This window comes from Polistes dominula, unplaced genomic scaffold (assembly GCF_049000335.1).
Source record: "Polistes dominula isolate Pdom_NZ unplaced genomic scaffold, Pdom_raw_medaka contig_15, whole genome shotgun sequence".
NCBI classification, from domain to species: Eukaryota; Metazoa; Arthropoda; class Insecta; order Hymenoptera; family Vespidae; genus Polistes; species Polistes dominula.
In genome coordinates this window covers 6779522-6798591 of record NW_028300915.1, presented here as the reverse complement: position 1 = coordinate 6798591, position 19070 = coordinate 6779522, and the positions used below count along the sequence as shown (strand labels likewise).

The following is a 19070-nucleotide window of genomic DNA, read 5'->3' as shown; positions in this document are numbered from 1 at the left end:
TATGTTTCTACTATCTAAGGCAATATTAAATTCTGAGAAATTAAATGATTTACTAAGCATTTCATTCTTTTCACAATTTGGTAAAAAATTAGGATCAGTATGGCACCAAGATGGACTAATTTTATTTAGGGCTGTGCCTAATAAACAATCATCGGTTTGATGGTTTTCTGTTGTGTGACAAGGCCTTATTCTTGTGTATTTATTTTTCATTATTTTACAGGTATTCCAAACGTAGCTTTGACTAGTATGTATATTGATTTTTTCTGCAAATTTTTTATAATTTTCTCTACGTTTTGTTTTGAATAAACGTCTTACAATAGCACAGTTCTTTTTATAATCTATAAGATCATTCATACTTTTGGAAAACCGCCATTTTTTAAAAGAAGCTTTTCTGAGTCTTAAGGCTTTTTCACACTCTGGATCCCACCAAGAAACAGGATTTCTGTGTATATTATTATTGACAAGTTTTTTCTCTGGAGTGCTTTTTTGAAGTGCATTAACTATTAAATCAGTGAGAATTGAATATTTTGAGCTTGCGTTAGAGCTTTCATACTCTACAGTAAATAATTTTACATAATTTAATTCCAATACTTCTAGAAATAGGGTCCAATTAGTTTTCATAGATTTAAGTCTGAAACTTCTTTTATTATAAACCGATTTTTGAATATTTACGTCTATATTAACAGGAAAGTGATCGGAGCCACAAGTTTCATCTTTGACCTGTACATGTAATTTATCAGCTAGATTAATACTAGAAAAAATGAGGTCTAAATTGGATGTATAGTTAATTGGTTCGCGAATGTATGTTATAGTATCTGTATTGTGTAATAAAAGATTAGATTTATTAATACTTTCTAGTAAATTTTCACCATTAGAATCATTTTTTGGACAATTCCAGATTGTATGGTGTGAATTAAAATCTCCCGCGAAGAGAGTAAATTTAGTATTATCTATATTATTAATAACCGTATCCCACTGTGACTCAGATAAGATTCCACCTGGGGCTCTATAACACGCAAATATATCAATGGCAGGTTTAACATTTTGAATACTTATTCCCATTAATTCAACACTTATGTCCGGCACTCTTAAATTTTTAATTTCATAGCATATCAGGTTTTTGCGTACTAAAATTAGAATACCTCCTCCTCTTGAATGTAGCCTATTTTTTTGGAATGTTCTAAATCCAGGAAATTCGATGTTTTTGGTGAGCCATGTTTCGACACATATTAGAATGTCTAAGTCAGTTAGCAAGTGACGTACTTCTTCTTCTTTTTCAGAAATAGAGTGACAGTTCCAGTATAGTATTTTTAAATTTTTATCACACAACTTAGCCATTTTAATAAGTATTAAAATTGTATAAGGCAGCACTTACATTCTTAAAAGTTTTTTTAATTCTACTAAGCCTTGATTTAGCACTTCGATGTATAACGTGAGGATAAATTTTATCAATCATATCAGCTAAGCGTCTTGAGTTTTCAGTGTACTTTTTAGCTAAGTCTATAACGTCATGAACGCCATATGAAGCAGCGAAAAATTCTTCAAATTCTGTAAAGGGAATAATACATTTTTCTCTTGAATTTTCCAGTGCTAATTTTGCTGGTAAAAGTGCCTCTTGATGATTTATATTACTTTCCACATCTGACATATCTGACTGAGAGTCATTCGAATTATCATGAACTATTTTTGTTTTTTTGGACTTAGGCTTAGGTAAGCACCATTCCTCAGATGGTTTCTCTAAGAGTTTTTTAGCTGTTTCATACAATACTTGATTTTCTGTAGTTACTTCTGATACAGTAGAAGAAGGTGGCCTTTTCAATGTGTTTACAAGTTTATTTGGTTTCAAAGTGTCCGTTAAGTTATCTGCTGTTAACGTATCGTTGTTGTTATTCGTATTCAAACTTACGTCTTCAGTGTATTTATTACACGTCTTAGCTATATGGCCGCTTTGTTTACAAAGAAAACAATGTGTTGTATCTGTGCTTAAGAAAATCCAATACGTAACGTTGTCAAAGCTGATTTGAAGCGACTCTGGTAATAAACTTTCTTCTTCTTCTCTTATGTAACATTGTCGTCTAAAGGAAAGAATGTGTGCCCTGCCTGGTTTTATTAATCCTGCTCTTAAGCTATGTATGTTTGATACTGGATTGATGCCTGCATGTTTAAGTTCTTCAAGTAACACTGAATTCGGAATGACTGGATTAACGTTAGATATTACTACTCTTTTATTTTTTTCAATTAACGGTCTTACTTTTAATTTCATGTTTTTAACTTGCACAGTTTTATTTATAAGAGTATCAACTAAAGCTTCACTGGATAGAAATATACATACACGAGCGCCAGATATTTTAGAAATGTAGCGTATTTCCAGAGGATTTATAATATTCTCTAAACCATCAATATAATCATCATTAGAAAAACCTTCGATTGAGTCAAGTATTATTGCTTGTTCTTTCTTTGGACTGGTGTATTGAGAGGTAACATTGGCGTATGATGCTGTATTTTTTTGTAGTGCAGTTTTATATAATTGACCCCTGTTGTCAGAAGCCATGTTGTTGGATTGTTCTTGCATTTCAAACTGCAAAAGCAGTTTGAATGCGTTATTTATTCACTTATAAGATAGCAGTTAAATTTTACAGTGGAACTTTAAATTAATACCTTGAACCATTCACTATAATCACGGTTTGTTTACACTCGCGTTCTAACTCGCGCGTGACACGTCTACTCGCTTCGGTGTCTCAAATCCGAATCGGGTCGAATTGTGTTAAAATCGACGAACCGAGAGAGAAAAGAAAATTCGTACGAAGACATTTTATTTTATACTGGAGTTTTGCCTTTGGGAATTCACCTTTTTAGCAGAAAAAGATAAAAAAGAAAGAAGAGAAAGAGAAAGAGTGAGAGAGGGGAAGATATATATATATATATAGATAAAAAATAAAGAAAAAAAAAAGAATTCAAGTACTATGGAATGCACGATAAATTCAATGCAGCTTAGCTCGTTCCTGATGGAGCAATTCTTGTTACGCTCGTAAGAGTTTATTAACGTAAACGACGTGCTATAAACTTGAATTCCATATCGAGTTTCTCTCATTTCTTTACGTTTTATTTGAATTAGCAATTATTTTTTCTCATTTACTCACTTTTTGAAGTGAATACTTCCTTAGAATGGGTGTGATTTGAAAAAATGAAACGCGGTAATGTAGTGGGGAAACGAAACCGGGATTTAGTGGGGAAAGGAAACGGATGATGTAGTAGGAAAAAGAAACGGACGATGTAGTGGGGAAAAAGAGAAAAAGAGACAAACATATCGGTTTGAGCCTGCGAGAGAATGAGACAGAATATAGCTATACAGTTTTTCCTATTTTCGTTCTTTGATTCGTAGTCCCCACTCCTGGCTACTTAGCTTTGTATATGTGTGTGTGTTGTGTGCGACTGCATACTACGAAGCGTGGATTCATAATTTCGATACTAAACCTGTTGGTAGGTAGGAGCGATAGAAGGGTAGAAGAATAAACAGAGATAAGCGTGTAGACAGGCGACAAAAGAATAAGGTACGAACGAACCGACAATCGAAATAAAAAGTCATACCGGTGCCCTTTGATATATATGGTAACAATATTATTATAAATAAATCCTACAATTATCTTACTCTGGAAACTGTGCATTCGTCTCACTCTCTCGAAACTTAGTTTTTTGAAGGTTTCACTTCTAACACGTGTGATCTGCACACATGATTTTTCTCTTTAAAACCATTTCCCTACCTCCCCACCCATCCCCTCTGTCTTTCTGTTCCTCTTTTTTTGTGTTTCTTTATATTTTCTTAATTACGTGAATTGTCCACGGAACTTTATTTATCTTTCATTCAATCTTTTCCTTGTTTATAGAACAAATGTCTAGAACAACAAAAATGGATACTTGTTATTTTTATATTTTTTTATATTTTTTATGTTTTCATAGACATATTTTCTCTATGAAAGAATACATTTTTTTGTTTAGCGTTCCATTTAATCAATATTTCCTACGTCGATAAATATTTAAATAATTTTCTACAAAATTGTACGTACTTCTTTTTTTCCTTTATTTAAACTAATTAAAGACAGATCTAAAGTAAGGGTATTGTAAATAATAAACGAATAAGCATCTGGCATTGTTCATTCTTGTTTGAAAACTAATTTGTCAATTATCGTGCAATTATCTATAAATCATAGCAATCTATCCAGTTATAGGAACATCATACACATCAAATAATCGATTCTCTGTAGAATACGTTCTTGTGTTTCCTTTTCTCATCTTCCACTCTCTTCTCTCTCTCTCTTTTCCAACTCGAATTGATGAAGATCTTTTAGCTCTGTTAACTCAAATTGTTACGAATTTGCAGGTAACTCTTAGTAAACTTGCTAATTTCGATTACATGTGGTGAGATACACTTAATTATGAACTAAGGGCTAAGTTTCTACAGCAAATTTGCCGATGTAACGAGCTACCAGCATAAGTTGCAAATTAATCAATTATTTGCCGAAGAAATCAGTAATTAACTTCTTTTTCTCTATACACATATACTGTGAGTCACAAGAGTTTTTGTATCCCTTTCCACTGTAAATTTGAAACAATTAATTTTTTGTCTTAATGTAAATTTTCAAAATTCTTCTATACTGTAACATATTTTAGAATTATTTATTAAACATTCAAATTGATATAAATTTTATTACATAAAAATATTTTCTTGTTAGAGAAATATAATTGTAAATTTAAATGATAAAAAAATTGATCTCTATAATCTCTCTTAATATTTATATATATATAGATATGAACATATACAGAAACACTAAATTATAGAATATATCAGTGGATCACAATGTGTATTAAAATAAACAGACAATAAATTGCTGTGAAAATAACTACGCTTCAAAACACTTAAATCGTGAGAATTTTGTCGAAAGTTTAATGAATGTTGTCGAGTTTTGAAATAAATACAGTAACGTCGTATACTGTATGCAAAAATAATATACAGAAAACGCCCATACGTTATAGTATAACAGGAGGAATATTTGATACTTTCATGTGTAACAATTGATTCTTTATTTTTATAGTTATTTAAATATTTTTTAATATCAGAATTATTTTAATATCTATAAAAGTAAAAATAATACAAATAATATATTTATTAATATACTTTTTTTGAATATGTCGACAATATTTTATTAGATGAAAATTTTCAATTCAAAATCATCATTGGACAAGGACTATTACATTAAACAATCGTAAATAGTAGTGGATTACAGTACTGTGTTTAATTTATCTTAATTGATTGTTAATTAATCGAAGGAAATGTATATTTTAGTCTTAAATCACAGAATATAAATTTAATGCACTGTCTTCCTCGAAATTCACTTTAAGACTGGCACGTTGTTCTCTATTATAGTTACTTTTGAATAGTCCCTCTCCCCTTCACCACTATTACCAACCACTCTCTTACTACTCTACTCCTCCCTTCCTCCACGACTTCCCCTCTCCCAACTTCCCCTCCCATCCGGAAGAGACAAATTTTTACCCTTGAAGTTATCACTACACAGGAGCGTTTAAATAATTACATTAGAATGAAAAAACTAAAATGTTAACGTTATAATCTCAAATACTCTTTATTAGGAAAATTATTACCGTTGCACACACACGCAACATTCGGAAAGTCATATAAACAATATTGAATGAAAGTATTTTGATAGAGGACAATGTGCCAGTCTGAAGGTAAATTTCGAAGGGGACGGTACATAGATCATATACTTCGTGCTTTTAGATTATATTTAACGTTTATTTTTTTTCGATTAATTACAATCAATTAAAGTAAATCTATTACAGTAGTGTACTCTAATAATATTTAAGATTGTTTAACTAATATACATTTTGTTTTAACGTTCTTGGCCAGTGATTTCACGACTTTGAGTTGAATATTTTTATTTAATAAAATATTATTAAAATTGTTTAACATTCGAAGTATTAGGTATTTTTATAATTTTAAAATAAATTTTGGTGTTATTTGAACTGCAATTTTTCATACGATACTCATGAAATTGTATACTCCTATTTTGTTTTTATCTTATACATCTACTATGTCGAATATCGTTTATGTTTTATTTAATCTATTTTGAATCGAACATCTGTTAAGAAACAAACAATTTTTAAATGAAATGGACAGCTTAAAACACACTTATTTATTTTTTGCTCTTTTGTTATTTTATCATAGGATTGTTTTCCATGCTAATTTCGATTTTTTCTTTGCAGTATAATTCGTCGAATATAAAACACAAAAAATATCAGTTGAAAAATTTTGTAGTCATTTTACTCATTCCTCGAACCAAACGATATATACATCTTAATATATATAAATTACGTGTCACGTTGTTTGTTCGCAATGGACTCCTAAACTACTGAACCGATTTTAATAAAATTTTGCACACTGTGTGCAGTTTCATCCAACTTGAAAGATAGGATAGTTTATATCTCAATTTATAATCGCAATATTATTTTATTGCGAATTATTTGTTTATTAACAAAGAGTCATGATTATCTCTGTTAGTTCGATAAAATTCTCACAGATGGCGGTATAAGGTAATTCGTTGACTTAAAAAGACGTGTGTATCGGACTAATTGTGAGCCACAGCAACGCGTGGCAAAGCACCCCTAGTAGAGCACTATAGAGATGAGTATTATCATCTGCCATCTTTGCTCCTCGAGTGAACGGACAGTTTTAAAAAAGCATATGTAGTGAGTGCTAATCTGTGAGTTTTATCGTTATTTTTTGCAATTTTTTTAATTATTTGTGAATGAATGAAGAAGAAATTTTATTGAAATCGTGTAATAGTCGTAGACAACTATTGATATCTTTCTGAAAACATATTGAAAAATACATTTGATTTAGTAAAAGTATTATTTGAGAAAATTAACATTGATTTTCCAAATTGTTGCTGTGTTAAGTACAAAATAATTAAACATTTTTTCAATGTTCGTTAGTATTGCGTGAAAAATTATTATGAGAACTGCAAACGTCATACCAAAGTGTATGGATTTGCGACTATGAAATGAAGAATTTTAAACATTTAATTTATGCATTTGCTGCACATATATTGTGTGTTATGGCCGAAATTCCTCAACTAAGAGTCCTCTGGCAATTGGTTTATACTATGAAGTGGAGAATAAAGGGTTAGGTTAAGGTGTAAAATAAAACACGTGATTGAGCCAACCAAAGAAACAATGCCTTTTTTATTGGCTCGTCAGGGAAAAGCCTTGCGGCATAAAAACCCTGGATGAATACTTGATTATACAATAAGAAGGTACCACGTGGTGTTACCACGAGGGAAAATACCGTCGATGTGAAATATATATATATTGAAAAGATCTCACCTCTCGCACTCCGCCAATATCGCGATCACAACCTTAGGGGTTGTGATGTGGAATGGGCTCACTTTCACGAGTCTTGAAGATTAGGAGATTCTCTTCGTTGTCCTTTGTGAATTCTTAAAGCCTCTATAATCCCTCAAGATGTGTAGTCGTAGGCGTCCGGTGAAGAACAGAAAGAATGCCCCTTTGTACTGTCCCAGCAGGACGTACGTACTAGGACTATGAGAAGTGGGGATGCGAGAGGCGGGGGTAGCTAGAGAAGCGCTTCGATAGTTACTGGTGGTTGATCGATGCTCACAGTAAGTATCGATCTAGAATCCTAATCGATGGAAGCGGATGCGCGCGAGTTTCGAATACCGCTAATCACCGTACGATCCTTTCGGATCGTACATTGTGCATTGTTAATAATGATGTTAATTTTATTATTTATAATTTTATAATATTTTTACAACGGAACAAATGAATAAATAAATATAGATATATTCATATAAATGATACAAATTTATTTTATTTCAAATGTACAATTCTAACTACTCACTTATGCTATGAGCAGTTCATTACTTTTTTTAAAAAATATATACAATTTTTACCATGTTTAATTAAGTTCATGATTATGAAACATTGTATTTGCTTAAATATTCTGAAGCTGCTGAAAACGATTTATATTCTCTTAAAATTGCATTCATTCTCTCTATTTGGGCCCTTATAGATTTTCATATAGATAGATTTTCAGCAAGCAAAGACATAATGGTCTCTTCGTTAAAGATTTTATTCCACTTTCATACTTCTAAAAAAGATACAATTATTATTTTTATATTTACAATTAATTTACATATTTATATAACATAAACATAAATAATTAATGTTTCAAAATAAGAATATAATACCATTTTGCTTTTAGTAGCGACTGATCTTTTGTTGTTGTCTTCCTGGCATTCTTTTCATCTGTTTTAAAATAAAAATAAAAGTTATTAAGCTTTTACTTGTAATATGTTATTCAATATATTTAATATATATTACTAAACAAATCCAGTATTTTTATAATTTAAACAGATTATCTATTTTTCAGAGTAATATTGAAACATTACTTACCAAATTATTACTGAAACGTTCTAAATAGAGAGATTATCCGTGTTTATAAATCAATCACTGAATAGTATTTTGTAGTTTAATCTATCTTTTAATGTTAAAAATAGAAAGGTTAAGTACTAACATCAACTATCAAATAATTTTTTTAATGAAATTTAATACAATTAACAATAAATAATTCAATCTCGCTTGATGTCAACAAACGTGTTTACTGTACAAAACTATACTGGCTTCTGCTAGCGTCTTCTCTGTAGGAGCAAATATGGCGGATGAGAGTACTCATCTCTATAGTGCTGTACCCCTAGTTCACTATAAAAACTCGAAATCTCAATAAAATGTAATAAGAATATTATTTGGTGGTATGTTCCCTTTATCGATAATCATTATGATCTATTATGATTTATTATCTTATTTCTTTATTATTATCATTATGATTATCATTATTGTCTTATTCTCATAAGTGGCGTGGAAACGTATGCATTTTATGGAGAATACAGCTCCAGCTAACATTCGAATGGCTTTTTCTAAGAAATGGTAAATCTTAGAGAAAAAAGTATAAAAACAATTTTAGTAGATAATTACCTGATTTACAATTTTAGTCTGAACTATTTTTATCGTAAAACTAACCGTTTGGCCAAAAAATCCAAAAAACCTATTTTTGCGAACTTTGACCTTGAATAAAATTTTTTACACACACGGGATCAATGGGGACTTTTCAGGATTTTATTAGAGTGGTATCCCTTACTTGCCTGTAAATTTTCAGCTTGTTGTGAATTTATGCAAAGGTACCCCTATTTTTTGGGCTAATTTGACCGGGACTATATACTACAAAAGAATTTTTATATATGATAGATAAATATAAAGTTATTTTTAATCAATTTGTTCTCATACGAATCTAATAAGTAATATTATTCTTCGAAGTAATCAATAATTTTATCTAAAAATTGAAGTTTTATTATATTTCATTAAAGCAATTGTGTAGTTATAAACTTTTTTGTTATTTGTAACAGTTCAAATATTTTTTTTTCTATTTTTCTATTTGTTTCTCAATTTCCATTTCAATTAAGAACTTAATAGAATATTTCTCATTATAACAGATGCAATAATCTCAGGTAGAAGGTATCCTTTTTTTTTCTTAAAAAAAAAAACTAATTTTTGTTTTTTTATAGTTTATATACCGTTTTACGTATATTTGTGTGTTTTTAAATGGTGGTATGGGGTAGTCAACGAATTTCTCGGAGAAAATGGACGAGCAATTAAGTCGCGTAAGAATTTAAATGATGTACGGTAAACAATTTTCCGGTCATCTGATAACGTGACAAGAGGTGGATTAAGGGGGCGGTTTGTGAAAACTATGTGTATATGTGTGTATATGTGAGAATGTCGGAAGGCATAAATAAAGAGAAAGAAGGTATAAACTGCGCGTGGATATAACGTTTTCAATGAATATTCATCGTCGACTTCTCGTTCCTTTTACAGACTTATAATTTATCTCTCTACAGTAAATTATGTAGTGAAAAGGACCTCTTTGAAATCGTAAAAACTAAAATAGAAAGAAAGAAAGATTACTCTATTTGAATTGTAGAAGGTAAGACTTTATATTTATTAAAATGTGATTATAACTATAAATTGAAAAATAGAATAACATTTCTATCGTTATATTTTATATATAACCTTTAATTAAGATAGTAAAATATAAAATATTGAACAAATTTGAGAAAGTTGAAATGCAAATCGAAATAAAAAGCTTTCTTTGTTTATAATTATTTATTATTATATGCATCGTTATTTATTAAATAGTACAATTTTAGTTTATAGTATTTAATAAGAAATATATTTTTGTTTTTTCTTTATTTCATTGATATCGATCAGATATCAAAATAAAAAATGAAATTAAAATTAAATGGAAATAAATAAAAATTAACGGAGTCTTTAAAAAGCAAATGAATAGTAAAATCGTTTAAATCTTTTTCTCTTTTTATAATTTAGCAATCCGAGATTGAAGTACCCCAAAACAGCAATAGAAAAAGTGATGGAAAGAAGAAAATCTTGAAAATGATTTCGAAATTCTTGAGAATTAATGGTCCACGCGTGAATTTAAAATCGCTGACAATGAGTACTTTCCTTCCGATCGATTTGCAATTTCGCATGTGAAGGAAATCAATTCAAAGGTAATACGAAAGAAAACACACAAAGATTGAGAAAATGTAAATGAAAATAAAAGAATATATTAGTTTTGTTAAATTCACCATGTTTTATTGTATTTCCAGATGCATTATTTTGATGGTAGGATAAAATGTATAAATAACAAAGAATACATTTAAATATAAATAAAGTCCGGGATATCTTGAAATAGGAAATTACATCAATGTACTATATACGCTCGATTTATATTTGTATGTTGAAGTTATGTTTACGAAACGAACGATGGGTTGTTACACTTCCTTACGAGTAAGCCAGTCGAAGCTTTACGAGTCAAGATTGCGCATGCGTTGCATTATGTAGAATGAAGAGCAACATATGTATGCAAGCATATGTATAGATGTGTTAAAATGTATAGACTGTGAAACTGGCAGGTATATAGATACATATACATACATACATACATACATACATACATACATACATACATACATACATACATACATACATACATACATACATACATACATACATACATACATACATACATACATACATAAATACATACATGCATACATATACATAAGCTCTCTGGGTTTCTGTCACGCTTCGTTGAATACTGTGGATACACCATTCTGGTCTGTACACATATGGTATTCGATGTGTCCACAGATCCAGAGAATTTCTACGTTCTAGTCAGAGTTTCTGCAATTAACCGAAATTTGTACATTTTAATAGTTCTTATAAATTAAAGAGAAAATATGATAGAGGGAGAGAGAGAGAAAAGAAAAATTGTCTTTTCATTAGGAAAGTAAAATAAAAATTAATTAATTTACGTGACCAAAGTCATATTTGAATATAATATTGTACAATATAAATGTTGTAAACACTATGAAATAATAAGCCAAACGTAATTAAAATTAAACGAATTTGAAAAAATGAAATAACTGTTTTTAAATTTGAAATTAAAATGTTGCATTCTATGTTATCGATTTTGTTGTGTTCACTTTATTTTTTTAATTATAATTATAAATATTGTTTTATTTTTTATTTATAAATTGTATCATTTATTATTGTTCTGCATTTAATTGGAAATAATATAAATTTTCTTAAAGATTGATCAATTATTAAGATTAGTAATAAAATAAAATAATAATTTCGTTTTGATATCACTATAATAAATCAATGCCAATTTATATGATTTCTGTAAATTTTTCACAAATAATTATTGTACGATAACACAGATTGATAGTTTAATAAATACATGTTTTTATAAATGCACACAAAAATAGATTTATATAAGAATATGAAATCATTGATTGATCTGAAATACATAAGAAATAATATAACATTTATTCTTGTTCTGTGACAATACTTGTAATAAAAAATCATGATCACATTGGGATTCGAATATCAAGGAAAAACTAAGGAAAATAAAGTGATAAAAAAGATACATAAATATTCATCGTTGAAAGCGTGAAATCCTCTGTAATATTTTATCGTAGACGTCAAAACTATTTTCACGTCTTTCCTTTGGATATATGATTCCGAAAACTACTTCGCATTTTTTTCTAAGACCATTGAAGAAACATTTTCATTTAACTTCAAAGACGTGGTAATGGAAAAGTACACGATTACACGCGACGATAAGAATAAGAAAATTTAAAATATATAATACTGTAGAGAAATCAATTATTATGTATCTGGCTAAGGATATCTAATCTCCCCGTGTTGCCGGTACCATTTAAGATATAGAAGATATTCTTTATTTCGACAAGTATAATCAGTATACAATTGCAATTCACAATTTTCCACACTCACTCCCCACTTCACAAAACGCACGAAACCTGCGAATATCCGCAATCTTACCGCAACTCGCTACTCATTCGCTATTCACTCGCTAATCACTCTCTAATCGTTCATATCGTATCGCTTTTGTTACTCGCTCTCGTCGCTCGGTTCTCACCACGCTCCTTCACGCCCGCAGACCTGTGACTGTACTCTCCTTATGAATTTCTTCCCCCACACTGCATCCCTGAGGGATAAACCATTTTCCGAACCGTTCTCGAATTTTCCCAACGTCCAACTCGGTCCAATAAACAAATCACCGATATCGCTCGAGAACCTTCAAGACTTACACACACAACTTATTCAACTTACAAAGAACAGACCACGCATCGTCTTTCTTTATTTCGACCATCGGATCCTTTTCCCTTTAGTCTTTCGTCGCCTACCTACTTATCTATGTTTACTCTTCGATACTTAAAACTCCCCTACAATACTTATTATTCATTATAATACCAGATAGAAAAGAAACGTACAACTTATATTAACGTAATTATATATAAAAAAAAGAAAAAACTTTTCTTTCGTTTTTTTATCTATTAATAATAATTCTCAGTCACTTAATATTAACTTTATCAAATCTATACGTGTTAAATTGTTATTTATTAAAAAATATTCAATCTTTTCGATCTCGACAATATGATATATATTTCTATGCACTTTACGTATCAATACTTCGACAAGTTCTCGGTTGACAAGGAAAAAGCTTTAAAATACTCTAAAGTTACATATACATAATGGTAAGGAATGGATCATGTATATTTCGTATTTTAGTATGCTCTTGTATTTTATTCTTGTATAACTTGAAACTGTAAAAAATAGCTTTACTTCTTTTTCGTTTTTTTTTTTAAATGTCCAGATGTGAGACAAGTTATTGGTCTGAAAAGATTCATTACGTGGAAAACGATATGTGTCAGTGATAATAATTTATTATCGGTAGCATTGAATATCTAGGGTCGTTATTTTAAATGTTTTACGTTTGACATAATGTTTCCTAGAACGTTGCGTTTCTTATCTATGCAGTATCCGTATTGGCTTGGCATCTTCGACCAAGATATCGATTTTCCTATTATATAAACGACCTTATAATCCTCTCTCTCTCTCTCTCTCTCTCTCAATAGCAAGGACGATTGTATCGTTTTCCTTAGAACCTATCAGAAAAATCCTTTTTCAATCTATAATCGAAAGCAAAGACAAATTTCACTTATAGATTACTTTTATAATCCTCATGAAATTACGCTTAGGGTAAGGACAAATGAGAGAACAAAAAAAAAGGAAGTCAACATTTACCAAGCTTCCCTTTCAGACGAGCTGAGAAACTTATCGGAGATCTTATTAGAGAAAGTTTTCCTCTGGTTTATTTGTCCGCAGTCGCAATTAACGAGTAAAATGGCACGTACCTTTCTAGCTCCGAATTTGAACTTTTTTTTGGTTTAATTTTTTGTTTTTTGTTTTTTCTTCTTTGACATCGTATTCGACAAGACTGAAATTTTCCAATTATTTTTTTTATCATAGAACAGAGAATTCCGTGAATTGTGTGTCAAGCGTAATATGTAATTTTTCGGAAAACGTATAAACAAAAAATATTGTATTGACTTTTTATTTGAAACGTTTGACACTCGTTAAAAATACTGATAATATGTCGGAGAATAAATATAGATCATTAAGATAAACTACAGTTATAGTTGGTTACTATTAGCTACAATTGCTTATTCGATGTTATATGCTTTGCATACGATAAGCAATAACTGTCGTTTATCATTGTCGACTTTCTAGCATTAATTGCGTGAACTATAATTCAATGAACGTTTATAATTCGTTTCTATCTAATAAGCTTGAACTAATTTTCAACATTTTAGAAAATCACAGTTGATTATAAAATAAAATAAGTTGCTAACGAACCGACTGAGATAATAGAACTTGTTTCATCCTCGAGGCCATTTAATATTTCGAATTTTCAATTATATTCAATTCATATTTTAATAAATCAACGTTGGGTAACTACTTTTTTTTCAGAGTCTTCTACATATCAAAATTTTCGATCAATATCAATCGTCGTAGGAAAAATTAAAGGGCAAATATAAAATTTTCTCGTGCGTTGCAGATAATTTATTTAATTAATTTAATTTATTAACTTTATATATATGTGTATATTTTTTCTTTATTGATTCATTTGAAAACAAGACCGCAATAAAATGCGGAAAGAACGAGTTATTGTAATAACATTCTTTTATGATTGTTTTAAATGATTACAATTTCGAAAATGTATAAAGAGAAAACAAATATAAATCAATAAAAATGAAAAAAAAAAACAAACAAACGAAATGTATTGATGAATTTGTTAGTTATTAAATGTTTATAGGAAAATTAATCAGATTCTTTCGATTACATAGTTTGTTAAACTTCGTGGCGTCATAACTCAATAAAATATTATACACATAAGAGAAGTATTCTACAAATGTTCGTGGAATTTGTATTGATATTTTCAACAAAATTTCTGTTTGGTTTTAAATATCGATTTGTATTTATTAGAAAAAGTTATTATTATTTCCATATCTTAAAAAATCTTAAAAGTACCTTTTCTGAAATATTACATTTCTCTTTCAATCTTTTCTATGAAATCAATAGGATTGAAGATAATCAAATATGTATTATAATTTCAAATGAAACATCCTGTATATTGTATGTGTACAGTTTGATAAAGATTTCTCAAAGGGTCAATAAAGGTTTACAGTATGATGCAGTTCAATCAGAGTTGTGTGATGCAATGCGAATAACGAAGACAAATAGATTAATTATTGACGTACTGAAAACTGGTATGAGAGTAACTATCCGTAGTGTTAAACTAGACAGATTAATGATGCAACGAGAACATTTCATTCTGAAGGTTCATACGAGAACCTAATTCATAATAGATATAACGAGTAAACCCTAATCTAAAGGTTACAAGATTAAGATAAAGGTAAAATATTTCGAAGAATATTCTTTGAAGTAGTTTCAGATATATAAAAAAGAAAAAAAAGCAATAGATGAAAGCTTTCTTGGTGTTAAAATGATCCAAAGTACAAGTGTATAATCCAAGCGAATCTCTTATACCAACGTTTTTCATTGAATACATACTCATGATCGATCAATACGACGTACTATGTAGTTGAAAAATCGTAGGCGGGTATAGTAAATTACGAAAAGATGTATCATCCAAGCTTTTATTTTTTTGTTATGTGTGTGTATGTATTAGTATTCTTTTTTTTCTCCAAGTTAAATAAATATAGGTAAGGTGTCGACATCGATAAATGATATTGGATATATTACATTGATCGAATTTATTAAACTTTCAAGTCTCAGTTATGTTATTACTATCTTTGTCCACTTAATCAACGTTGTTAGATCGAAAAATTTTGACGACTTCTATCAGTTTTTTCTTTTTTTTTTTCCAATAAATATATCAATCTTATTGATTGAAAATAAAACATATAGTTTATCACGATTGAAGGATATTTATTTCGAATTAAATTGGTATATTCTTAAGATATAGGTGTATAATATACGTATATTTGCACGATAATATGATGAACAATTTAACATTGTGTTAAAGTGATTATTAGCGAGTATTTATTTGCGAGTAAAATTGTAAAATGATGCGAATCCTCTTAAAATCGAATGATGGTTGAACCTATCCAAGTAGTACTCATTATCCAAACATATTACATTATGTATTATGCGTATGTTCTATGTATGTTATATGTATATTCTACATATACATATATATGCGTATATAGGTACTTCCATCGATTGAATGTTTCAAAGCGAGGAGGAATGATTTACAGAATCGTAGTTGTGCTAGGTAATATGTATTTTTCTACGATGAATTCACTATTCTTAAGGGCGTCGTAAGGGCGTCGTAAATGCGATCACGTGGTTATCGTAAAAGAGTACAAAAGCTGGAAAAAGAGACGTCTCCCTTTATATTGATCATCGAGTTTAGGTGAAGAAAATCTAATCAGAATGGAAACAAAAAAAAACTTTCAATCATATATCCTATTTCTTTTCTTGTTGACATAAAACATCGTATGCAAATATTAATTAAATTTTATTATGGATCTTTGGCTAAGGCTTTAATTAAATTTTTCAATCGAACTTGTTATAATACAGATCGATTTCGATGCGAGTATATATCGCTTTGGAAAGATTGGGTACGATTTGGAGATCTTTTGATTTTTATATATCTACAGTTTATTCAGAAATGAATACACGCTTAATGAAGTGGATACATGATAAGAGAAAATGGATTGACGAATGATACTCAAACAAGCGCGAATTGATTTTTAGTTGTGTCACTTGGCTTATTTTCCTTTACCTTTCTTTGATATTTATTTTAGTCATTTTTGTGTCTATTGAATCATGTGAAAATCGGAAATGATTTTTTGCAAAATAACACGTTTTATAATAAGATTGTACATTTATATTTAATTCATTTGTTATAATCTTATTTTATTTATTTGATATTTCTTTGATTCATTTTATGAGTAATTACATATTTAATGTTTACTTAGATACGTTATTAAACTTATATAAGCTTCTCTATGAATAAGACATACTATATTGGACACATTATGTATCGATATTAATTAATGTCTCAAAGCTTTCAATCAATAGAACAAAGATGTTAATGAAGTTTCATTTAAAGCACGATTTTTAATACCAGAAATGTTGACAATTATGGTATATAATAATTGGATTAATCAAAATGACTGCTTATCGATAACATGAATTAGGAAAATATATACTTTTATTTATATTTTTGTTAGTCCTCATTTAATGTCAATTCAGAATAAATAAAATATTATTATGCAATAGTATTTTAAGATAGTTTGTTATGAGTGATATCTTGTTATTTATAGATATCATTAGTACTTAATGACAATAAATTGTAGGTTGAAATATGTATAGTAAGCGTACATTTTCTATCCTTTGACGTAACAAAGTTCATGTAGAACGTACCTTCGATCGTCGTTAAACACCTTGGTAACAGTGTGAACATACAACATGGATACCTTTGATCTGAAGATCATTGTCAGGAGAGTAAAGTGACAAAGATAAAACAAGTAGTAAAATGAGTAATAAAACGAACGAAATGTTAGACCAAAATCGTTCAGATCCATTACATAAGATTACTTATTTCTCTTATTACTCATTTTAAATATAAGAATTTGTTGTAAGATCCATGTTTAATCAATTTATTTACATAGGTTATATCATTAAATATAATTATTTTCAAAATACATATATATGGTATCATTTAATTAAGATAATTCGTATCATTTTACTCGCAAGTGGAATAAAAAAGAAATTTTATTTTCAGTAGTATAAAAAGAAGTGAAAGAAGTTTCGAGCAAGCAATTTCCAGGTAATTGGGATTCATCCTCCTCTTTTTGTTTGAAAATTATCCTGGAAAAATAAGTTAACGCCTTGGAGAAAGAAAAAGATATCAAATTTTTATTCTTAACACGCAACTCCTTGATAATGTTAGTTCGAGAAATCCCCTCGTGTTCAACGCGCTTGTAAGCGACCATTTAAAAGTCTTACTTTGAAGTTTTTATCAAAGGATCCCATTCTCTCGTGTCATTATATTATATCGACAAAGAGAATTTTGGTCTCCCATTGGATTTTGAATTTAATGAACAAAGGTTGACTTGAAAGAAAGCTTACGATTAAACTAAGGTTTTACGAGGGTTAATCTTTTAAAGAACTGCTTAAAAAATTCGAACATCTACAAAATTTTAACTGACACATATTTTAAAGGAAACTATTTTTCAGATAGAAATGATTAAAATTATGCAAATCACTTCGAAATAATTTTTATGTTTTTAATATCTTATATATTATCTCGATATATAATAAATTACACATTACACACATATATATACAGGATGGGGCAATATCTCTGTCCAGTTAGAATATTGTCGTTGTTTATAACAATATGAAAAATTTTTTATACGCAACTTACATGGCATGATGAGGGGCATTTTTTGGCTTGAACGTTTTTTGCGTGGGTGAAAGCATAGAGGAGACGAATGTTGAACGGCAAATGTTGAGACGAATTTAACGAGCTATTATTTAAGATCATGCGAGGTCAAATGTGGTAGAAAATAAAGTTTTTTTATATTGCAGAAGATGTTCGAAGTGGTGACCGTTAACGCCAATGCAAAGTTGTAATCTTCGTATTGTTGCATCGCATACATGTCTTATTATTTCTAAACTTATGCTTTTACATGTTGCAAATGGAAATATATTTATAGGCAAATGTTTTAAATAAATTTCCTAAATTTTGAGAGAAGAAACGTAATATATATTGCGGTGTTATTTAAAATATGGAAGTAATAAAAATATCCTTTTTATTGGAAATGGATATTTTAAATCAAATAAAAGTTATAAAAAATAACAATATAAACTGAGGGAACGGCTGAAGCTTATATTTTTTTACTGATATTTAATCGAGTTATAACACATTGAAATTTAATAATGTGTGTCAAAATATACAGCTCAGTATAACACAACCCATTGCCATAGCTACAAAAACAACCACAGTTACAGTTGTA

The 19070-nt window shown here is 29.3% G+C and overlaps 2 protein-coding genes and 1 long non-coding RNA gene across 3 annotated transcripts in view; 2 read left to right on the top strand and 1 right to left on the bottom strand.

The window, feature by feature from the left end:
• Positions 1-19070, top strand: part of LOC149033209 (uncharacterized) — a 77740-nt gene that overhangs the window by 32823 nt on the left and 25847 nt on the right. The gene's annotated exons all lie outside the window — the stretch shown is intronic.
• On the bottom strand, positions 1340-2749 carry LOC149033211 (uncharacterized). The gene is made up of 2 exons (XM_089170110.1): positions 2659-2749; positions 1340-2578 (listed from the first exon to the last, which is right to left on the bottom strand). The coding sequence occupies exon 2, from the start codon at positions 2570-2572 to the stop codon at positions 1340-1342; it is 1233 nt and encodes a 410-aa protein (XP_089026236.1). The 5' UTR covers positions 2573-2578; positions 2659-2749.
• Positions 10481-11201, top strand: LOC149033210 (uncharacterized). The gene is made up of 2 exons (XR_016175947.1): positions 10481-10655; positions 10755-11201. It is a non-coding gene; the product is annotated as an uncharacterized LOC149033210 (long non-coding RNA).

Coding starts and splice junctions, on each gene's coding strand:
- LOC149033211 (XM_089170110.1), bottom strand. CDS start 2,572: ATGCAAGAACAATCCAACAACATGGCTTCTGACAACAGGGGTCAATTA.